A 10219-nucleotide genomic window follows, 5' to 3' on the forward strand; every position below is an offset into this window, starting at 1 on the left:
TTCATTGGGGCCAATAAAATTTCAATTATTGCTGGATAATTTGATTGCAAGGAAAATATGAGAGTTTACAATGAACAATATGAAAAGGAATATTGAAATTGGTTTTTGTATTTCTTCTTCTGCTCCTATAATTTTTTTGCTTAAGTACAATTTGGTATCAAAGGTGCAGATAATCTGAGAATAAATTCTGACCAATCCATCTAGACAATGGTTGCATCATAACACTTATTCAATAATCTACTTCTATTCTTAGATAAAATTCAATTGATCTCCCACTTAATGTTGTTTAAAACAATCTTTTCGAAAAGTTATGTTGTCGCAAAGAGAGTCAATAGTCCCTTTGCAAAGCCAACTATCTCCTTTCCACCTAGCTTTGAATCACCATATACTCTGTCAACAAATGAAATTGGTACCTAGAAAAGAAGTTTGAAATTTAAGCATCATTTTAATTGCAGCATGAATGAGTTAACATATAGCAGAAGGGCCAGCAAAACAACATTTTTATTGAAGGGTTGCAAGTAGAGTAATGAATCTATTTTCCATTAAGACTCCAGAGAGGTAAAAAGAAATAGGAGGCTTTCTTGGGGATATTGAAACCTTGATTTCAGATATAGAACATATATTGGGAAACTGCCCCAGTCCCCTCCTTTCTGATTGCTCTGTACTCTAAGATGTTTGGCTAATGATGTAGGGAAAAATTGGGCATACAAAGGGCACTATCCCCCCAGGTTTTACAAGTGTTTTCCCAGGAGCAGTAAATGCCAATTTCAGGTTGAATTTTTACTTGTCACTGTCCTTTGTTCAGATATTCTTTGTGACTTGTGACCATGATAGGTGCAATTCCAAAAGTCATGCCCTACCACATTATATAATATGCTTGCTATGTCCTGGGTTGTAGAAAAAGGTACATGATACCCAACAATAGGTAATAAACTTTTATTATGCATGCTTTCATCATAAAAAAAATTAATAATATTTGTTTAGCACAGCTGTATTACAATTTTTAAAATACTCTTCTCAAAAACCTCATAGCTGGAAGAGGGTTATGTTTGGAAGGTAGTTAGAGCATCCAGGACAGTGAGGCATTATAAAGAGCAAGATGGTATGGTAGTATTAACAATCTCAACCTGAGCATGGTTTTCTGTATTTCATAATAGAAGATTTGCGACAAAAACTTTCAAACCTCTCCAATGGAATAACCAAATTGTCTTGCTCTTATTATCATTTCCATTTGAAAGACATAACCTTTTGAAACACAAGATTTGACCAGTTTTTCTAAAACATCTTTTTTGTACAATCTGCAAGAACATAAATACCAATTTTTACAAAGCAGAGTCAATAATGATTTGAATATTGATTTTAGTCATCAATTTGTTTACAATGTAATTTTCAAATGATTTATCAACTAGAATACTTTGCCAAAGAACAAAAAAATGTTTGAACTTCAAAGGGTATTGTAACAGATAACATACCTGAAACTTCCAGTTAGATCTGAGGCACCAGGTCGTAACAGTATTTGAGTTATATAATTTGCAGTTCGGCTAAATTGAGATACAAAACAATTCTTCTTATTACTTTTTGAAGACCCTGACTTTGAAAGAATCAAATTCACAAGCCAGCGGCCTTGTTGATGGTAAGAGAAAGGGATGACTGTGATTAACAAGTTATGAAAATCTAAAGCTATTCAATATTAAAACAAGAACTGGATTAGCCTAGACATGAAAATCATAGTAACCCTACAATATTTCCACAAAATACTGCAGTAGTACACATTTAATCTTCCTATATATGAAGAAAGTTTTTATAGCTAATTTTGATAGAGGAAATAAGTCAAATAAGTTCATTCTCAAAATCCATGAACTGAAATTTTTGACCTCCATTGGACACAATTGAATGCATATCATATTAAAGGAAGTACCTAATTAGCTTTCTTTTAAGGTCCCATCCGTACACTCCACCATTCCCAATATATCTAGTCCCTGATATGACATCAAAGTTGCTTTCTTTTTGCTTCCTGGATAATGAGAACAAAGACTGGTATGATAAATAATAATTTCATAAAGAGATACCGACCTCATATTTAAAAAAAAAGTTAATTTAATTTCTATAAAAATCAAGAAAATGCAGCAAAAATAAATATCAACTTACTTGATAAATTCTGGAATGAATTTTGGCTGAAAAGCAACAAGCATACAATTAACTTTCATTCAAACAAAATTCTAATTTTTACAGATTGTCATAAAACAATAAGATCCAGGACCTATCTGATGGATTGTGTGAAAAACCCCCAAGTATTTTCATATGTTGGTTAGTAAGATCTCCAGTTGGTTGAGAAAATCTTTAGTAGGGTTGGTAAAATAACTTGATTAATGAAGGTAATTCCTTGCCTTTTTCAGTGAATTCTTCTGCTTTCTACCCACAACTCCTATAATTTTAAATAAATTTACTGCTATATAGATTAAATCAACATTAGTTCTTCAAATGTAAAAGATTCCTTAAAAACAACTGTGAACTGTACATACATGATGTGATAAGTCAGCATCCATTATGATGATAAAATCTCCAGTTGCAAATTTCATTCCATGAATGTAAGCAGTACCTGTCAAGTAATTAATTCATTTGATGCTGGTTTTAAGAAGTATCAAGCATAAAAAATGACAAAACTCTTTAACTGAATGATACCAAATCTTTTAAGCCCCTTAGAACTGAAAAATGGGTGTTTTTTAATTTCAGTCGCAATAGATTAATTTTGTCAAGCATTATCCTTAAACTAAATGCTATTTACATACATACAAGCATTGGTTCAATGCCATTGCACTTATTCATTAGTCAAAGTATCATTATTTCGATGAGTTCAAAAATTTTTGAGTCAGTAGTAAAAACTGCCTAGGATTCCAGTTAAAAAACAAATGCATCTCATCACTTAACAGGGAAACAAAACAGGTAAAAAAATAAAACAGGAAAATACAAACCTAATCCAAGTTTCTTTTCCCGTGGTTTCAAGACCTATACATGGGGTAATATCAATAGATAAACAATGAAACACAGCAACTCAATTCAAAGTAATGTTCTGGAAAAGTGTATTTCCACACAACATGTCTACAGGACATTGGGTCTCCCTGCATAACCGGGAGAGTTGCAGACCAGTCAACCCTCCCAGTTATGCCAGGAGACCCAAGGTTTTTATTGCTTTCTCCCGGTCTCCCATTTTTTTAAGATTTTCTCCATGTTTCTTCCATGTCTTTCAGCATAGGTATGACAATCCTATTCTTATAACAAAAATGGTTGCAATTGCGTTTTTCATGACAAAATTTTTGTTAATGTTTACAAATTAATGAAAAACTTGAAAAAACCATTATGAAGAAGTTTCCTATTATATTTTTTGTCATTAACTGATTGCCCAGCATGACTTTTTACAGGTATGTTGTTCATAAATTTAACCTAATAATCTAATAACAGTTTCATTATTTTATCTTGATTCAACATTTTCCTGGGGATCTCCCTGTTTTTGGCCAAATCTCCCTTATTTTTGAGAAAAAATTTAAAATTTCCACTCTCCAGGTTTTTGAAAATTTTAGGTTGGCAGGCCTGTAGTTGTTTTATTATTATTTTTTTTCGAAAACCAAAAAGTCGGAGCACCAAGCTTGATATTAAATCGATCCAAGCTGAAACACCAAATCCAGTTGAATAGTATACGAAGAAATCTTACGATTCTGTCTTCTCCGTAGATCTTTTGCAATTGTTTAGCCACATCTTGTGTTCCGTCAGGACTTCCGTCATCAATGATAATAACTTCGTAATCGATTTTGCTGCAAAATTTGAACATTTCTTCACTAATCAATAAGTAATAAGTCTATCTAGTTATATATATATAAATGATTTGATTTGGTCACATTGGAAAGTTAAGTAAAAATTGATTTTGAAGGAAGAATACATACTGTTCCGTAAATGTTTTAACCAGAAGCCAAGTTATTAAGGGCAGATTTTCTTTCTCGTTGTATGTTGGTAAAAGGACAGTGAATTTTTTGTCAGACATTATTCCACCCCTTTTGCTGCATTCACAAAAAGTATTCGACGTGGAAGTAAAAGTTTGTGATCATTGAAGTGGATTGTTTTCATATATCCTATTCGAGGCTATCCCTAAATGGTGACTGGAATGGCGCCCTAAGAGAGGAAGGGTGTGCTATCCACATTCTCAATTGAAGGTTCCAGTTTGGTGTATTTCACATGTAATATCAAGCTTGAGGTTTGCGAAAGGAAGGAAATCATTATGCTCCTATTTTGCCATTTTGCGAAACATCTGCCTAAGCGCAAAGGAATCTTAACAACTGCAAGGAGGTTGGAAGAAATTATGTATTTGGATCTCAGAAGAAAAAGTACTACACTCTATAGCAGTTTAAAGTCGAACTCTCAGAAAGAAGACCTAAACACTCTTTATCTACCCGTTAAACGATACGAGAAATTATGCCCACAGCGCTCTGCCTTCGTGGAAAAACGAACATTTTTCCAAACGACACTTTCACAAGAAATAATTAAACGATCACCAAGACTTGGGCCATATTTGAACCTTATTAGATTTGATAGACCAATTGGAACTTGGTTACTCTTTTTACCATGTACTTGGAGTATTTCAATGGCTGCTGAGCCCGGTCATCTTCCAGATTTAAAAATGCTTGCTTTGTTTGGGACTGGGTCTGTGCTACTTAGAGCTGCTGGATGTATTATCAATGATATGTGGGACACTGACTTTGATCGAAGAGTAAGGCCAAACTATAATTCATAAATGCAAGCCATAAATTTAAGGCAATATAGGGGTTTCAATAAATGGATCACATTAGTGTTCATGGAATAGCTTTGCATATAGTTTGAAGCAAGCATAAGAATTTCCAGACTGAAAAATTGTATATGTGTGCTTCAGATGAACAGCAGTATGTGTGGTCAGGATATCTTACACTCGCACATAATCTACAATGTCAATTACATCATAAGTGTATAAGCTTAAGTCATGTATGTATATACCAGAGTGCAAAGTATTTTTTGTGCGCGGGAATTATTTTCTGTCGCTTACGCTTCTGGGGAACAAATCATGTTGCAAAATGACAGGTTAAAAGCTGCAGGATTTAATTTTTAAATAGCACTTTTAGGGTTTGAGATTACGCTATGCACGGAATTCACACAAAAGTCCATGCTCCAACTGCTCGGATTAATCTAAATTTGCAAAAATGCATGGACAGGATTTGAGAAAAAAATTATTGCACAGTGAAGGCGTTCCCGCGCATACCCAAACTTTGCAGTCTGGTGTATATATATATGCTCAAGCGACATCAAATGCCTTTGCTGCAGCCATAAATGTTCTGTTGCTCGCAGCTATTTGTAACCGATATCATACATTTCACAACCTCAAATAATGCTCCTGCCTGCCTCTTTAGGGTTTAAAGTGATTTTTGTAAATCAGCCCCCATTATTGAGATTTTTTAATTACACCATTGCATATTGCTACTAGAAATGATTGTTATGAACTACCTACAATAAAAACTGTAAATGCTTCTATAATCTTGAAGGTTGCTCGCACAAAGACAAGGCCTCTGGCTGCCCGAGAGCTCACACATAAACAAGCTCTGGGTTTTCTTGCCAGTGTTTTAACTTGTGGGTTGATGATTTTGCTCTCGCTCAACTGGTATAGGTAATATATCTTAATATCTTGATATGATGCTTTTGTGATAAAATGTAACTTTTGCTTTATATTATAAAACTTTTTGAAATCATTAATGCATAAATAATAAAAACAATATTTTTGAAGGACCAACCATGTAAATTTGACCATTTAGCATTGCTATTAACCCCAAAAGGCAGCATTCAAGGATAATTTGCATTCAGTGTTGGCATTTAACTGTGCATGCTCCTTATGCATATGCTTATAACATACTAGAAACCTTGTGTTAAGAGCTAGAGGCGTTTACTACAAATCTATGAAACTATTTAACCAAGTGAGGGTTTATGGCAACTTTTAGTTGTGTGGACAAAAGCATAGTACTGTACTAATGCTGTGGATTAAAATGATCAGATGCTTGGTAAGATTGTTGTGATAAAAACGATTTTATATTTTTCTTTAAATTTTCAATTTCAAATCACTTGATATTGTTTGTTCATCTAATTTCAGTTATTTTCTTACCTTCCTTTAGCATCATTCTTGGTACACTGTCAATGTTTTTTGTTGTTACCTATCCATTAATGAAAAGAATAACATATTGGCCACAGTTTTTTCTTGGTGAGCAGCTTTTCTATTTATCCTGCAATGCAACCAACTGATTTGAAGAAATGTTGATTATGATTTTATCCTTTCAAGTGATTTTCTGTACAAAGATATTTTGAAGCAAGCTTTTTATTAGATCAGACCACCTTAGTTTTTTGATCCAAATTCTGTGCCCTGATATATAAGTTTTAGAAAGGGCAATAGTTTTTAATAATACACCATGTATGAAAATCAGGAATCCCAGATGATAAATTCTTACCAGACAAGCCATAATTCTCTGTCATAAGCCAGCATTTATGAGCTAGTTTTTGGAGACTCTAGGCTATAGTGATTGGTTACATGAGGGCTTAGTCTAAATTCAGTGACCTGCTTATTTATTTATTTATTTATTTATTTATTTATTTATTTATTTATTTATTTACATTACTATTCCAAAAACATCAATAGATGAACATTACATGCATGTCTCAAGGAATAAGCAAAATAAAAAAATATAATTGTGTTATTCTTTCTGTCATATATTGTGTTATTTAGGGATAAGGGACTTTCACACCTTTAGTTAAGTTGTTTAAGGCAATATAATTCCACTGTAAGTTGTAGTTTGTGACACGGAATAACAAGTTTAAAATAAATTGAAGCCTCTTTTTACCATGACCTGAGCGTTAAATCCTATAGACAGAGTATATTACAAAAAAATATGAACATCACTAACAAGAAACATGCAACTAAGCACAATTAAAATTTTAATGGTAAATGGCAACTCTTGCGGCAGTTTTTAAGTCCCACAAATGTAATTCTTTCTCAACATGTAGATAATCACAAATGGCATCTAAAAACAAGATGCTTAAAATTTTAAGCAGGCTTACTTGTGCCTGATGCTTTGCATCTTTTATAACATCACTTGTTCTTATTATGTAAACATTGAGTTTCCCGGATGGAGACAAACTAACAGCAATGGTACATCACATCAAGCTCAGCAGCTGATGAGTCTCAAGGCCATTATATAATGGGAAGAACAGAATGCTTATAGTAGATTGATTGTTCAATGACATAAACCTTTATGTGTTATTTAGGAAAGCACTGGTTTGTTGACTCAATTCATTGCAGGTTTAACTTTCAACTGGGGTGCTTTGCTTGGCTGGTCTGCTGTGAAAGGTAGCTGCGATTGGAGTGTTGTTCTTCCATTGTACATTGCCTGCATTTCATGGACTTTGTTTTATGACACAGTCTATGCTCATCAAGTAAGTGTAGTCTGTATAATACAACTTAATTGGTCTGCTTTCATATCTATTTAATGGAAACCTTACAATATAGCTCAAGAACAACTTTTTCAAATTAATGTTATTTTTTAATTTTTTTAAAGATATTCTTATGTCTTTTGAACTTTTCTTATTTATCTTAGCTGTATTTTAACAGTTCAGTTTTTTCTAATTTTTCAAGGACAAGGAAGATGACATTTCAATTGGAGTAAAGTCTACAGCCCTGCTGTTTCAAGAAAAAACTGTTTATTGGCTTGGTGCTTTTTCCTTGTCAATGCTGTCTTGCTTGACACTTTCTGGATACATGGCTGATCAAACCTGGCCCTATTATTTATCTTTGGCTGGTGTTTCAGGACATTTAGCTTGGCAGGTAATAATTTAGCATTTTCTGTCATTAATAGCTTTGGTTTTGTGTTTAAATGATTCGTTGAATAACTATTTTCAAACAGAGGCAACTAAGCTCAGGCTCATAAAGAACTTTGACACTTTGATAAAAGTGTTAGGGCGTTGCACTTGATTAGGTTTTGCAATGGAAAGATATCTGCAGTCTTTTCTTTGTGTAATCTAAGTATTCTAAAAAATGCTTATAAGCTGAAAAATGCTTCAACTTTTGAACAATAACCATAAAAACATAGGAATCTTGCAAGGTATGAACATGAAAATGGCTTTGAAAAAAACAAACATTTTACAACATACTAAAAGCTTTGTCGTCTGACACTCCTCAGAGTATAAAACATCAGAATAAGGGTACCAAAGAACACGATGAAAATGTATATCTAGTTGTGGATCGAAATAGGCCAATCAGAAAAACGCGAGCGCATTAGCGGTATAGTTGTCCAACCAGTACCACGTCTGAGGAGTGTCAGACGAAAAAGCTTTTAGTATGTTGTAAAATTTTTGCTTTTTCAAGGCCTTTTTCAAGTTCTGCACCGCCAAAATATTGTTCAAAATATGAATACACAAGTTGAATGACCCTGAAATATTTTTCAGATGCAACCAGACAAATTCAGCTTTTTAAATTAGTATGTGCATAGCAAAGAAATTTCTATGCAAAGTGGCATTAACTGACTACAGATATTAAAATAAAAGTCTATAAACCCAACGGAGAAAATGAAAATAACATTAGACTAAGACATGTATCCGAGCTGCCTGTTTACCTTTTTAGCTGAAGAACACAAGAAAAAGTAAACACAATGATTCATTTTTTGTTACCAAAAACAACCTTTTTTTCTTAGAGAAACTTGAAAATTTCTTTTTTTATGATTTTGCTAGCCGTTTCTCTGTTGATTCTCTGTTAAACGAAATTTTGATTCTTAAAACGACATTATGATATCTTTGAACGATTTAAACATATCATTTCTCAGTTCTTACAGATGAGTAAACCTTTCATATTGCAAAAAACATGTACACACATCCATCAGCTATATAGTGTATGGTGCAAATGTTTGCCCTCTTTTCGTTATAGGCACTGACTGTTGATTTTGATAGCCCCAATGATTGTGCTGCAAAGTTTCGATCAAATAAATGGCTTGGTTTGATGTTGCTTTCAGGAATCATTGCTGGTAGTTTGATTAAAGAAGAAACTGCCAATGAAAAAGAAGCAAATGCTGATCCCTAATTAATCAATTTTCTACTGCTAATTAATTATATTTCTACTTGCAATTATGCTTCAAATTGATGATTTATGGAACCTAATGAATTGAATTCTCTGTTGTCATCCTAAATTTAACAATCTTGTGTTAGCTACTCCTTTCTTTTTCCTTATTGTTATGCCGTTTCAGATTATATATCTCAAATTTCCATATTATTTTTTTGTTTATATTTTTTTTTCAGTTTTCTTAGAAGTAAGTGTATTTTTAGAAGTAAATTTTCTTATTACACATGTGGAAGCTAATTGACCCAACAGCGCTTACTTGATAAAACAAACGTTAACATCACGTAAACAATGAAGCATATGACACTGTTATCTATTGCTTTTGGTTTATTTTGAATTTTGTATTCTTCGACGTATTTTGCAACCTTGATATCATTTCTCTTTTATTTTTTTAATCGTATCTATTTTATCTTTTATATTTAATATGTAAGGAATTTATCACCTGGTCAGAAGTAAAACTGTTCCTATGTTGGAAGCAAATTCTGAATGCTACATTTTTGCTAACATATCACACTTTCCTAACAGCGTACAAAAGTTTTAAGAACAGTCGGATTTTGAGGGGTTTTTTGGGGGGTACTTGAAACGGTTTTCGTGAAAGGGATTTAAGATTTTTATGGAGTGATATGCCCCCTGTTTTTTGCAGCTTGCTGTATAATGAAGGAAAGGTATAGACTTCACATTTTTTATCAAGACATACGGAATTTTTTTTTTTTTAGCATGAGGCGGCGTATATGTAGGGATAAAGAGTAGTGAAGATTTCTGTAAATCGACCTGTTGTTCAGTGCTTGAATCTGTGTGGACCAATTAAACACTTTGGTCTTTCCCATCCCAAATTTTTCTCTGAATATGATAGGTTCAAAAAACAAAAAGCTTTTTGGATTTTCAATGACTATTTTCCGTTACTCATTTGTTACAGAAAACACTTTCAGTTAGTGTACTTTGGGTGTAGAAAGACAAATTCACTTTGTACGTAAGGAGACAGAATCATCCGGCAAAAGGAGGCATAAGCAACACCACACGAAATTATTCAATGTCAGTGCAAATCATACATAA

At 33.1% G+C, this 10219-nt stretch overlaps 2 protein-coding genes across 2 annotated transcripts; one reads left to right on the forward strand and one right to left on the reverse strand.

Annotated features, from left to right (window-relative positions):
• Positions 1-195: 195 nt before the first annotated feature.
• On the reverse strand, positions 196-4098 carry LOC135690790 (dolichol-phosphate mannosyltransferase subunit 1). Its single transcript, XM_065208449.2, has 9 exons — positions 3939-4098; positions 3710-3809; positions 2973-3006; positions 2523-2599; positions 2149-2174; positions 1919-2014; positions 1473-1541; positions 1184-1298; positions 196-413 (listed from the first exon to the last, which is right to left on the reverse strand). The coding sequence occupies exons 1-9, from the start codon at positions 4034-4036 to the stop codon at positions 309-311; spliced, it is 720 nt and encodes a 239-aa protein (XP_065064521.1). The 5' UTR covers positions 4037-4098; the 3' UTR covers positions 196-308.
• Positions 4099-4121: 23 nt separating this feature from the next.
• Positions 4122-10219, forward strand: LOC135690789 (4-hydroxybenzoate polyprenyltransferase, mitochondrial). Its single transcript, XM_065208448.2, has 6 exons — positions 4122-4759; positions 5562-5683; positions 6183-6268; positions 7361-7494; positions 7694-7882; positions 8978-10219. Exons 1-6 carry the CDS (start codon positions 4271-4273, stop codon positions 9128-9130), a joined length of 1173 nt encoding a protein of 390 aa, XP_065064520.1. The 5' UTR covers positions 4122-4270; the 3' UTR covers positions 9131-10219.

The sequence above is a fragment of the Rhopilema esculentum genome, chromosome 4, assembly GCF_057945365.1.
Source record: "Rhopilema esculentum isolate cy_ngs chromosome 4, ASM5794536v1, whole genome shotgun sequence".
NCBI classification, from domain to species: Eukaryota; Metazoa; Cnidaria; class Scyphozoa; order Rhizostomeae; family Rhizostomatidae; genus Rhopilema; species Rhopilema esculentum.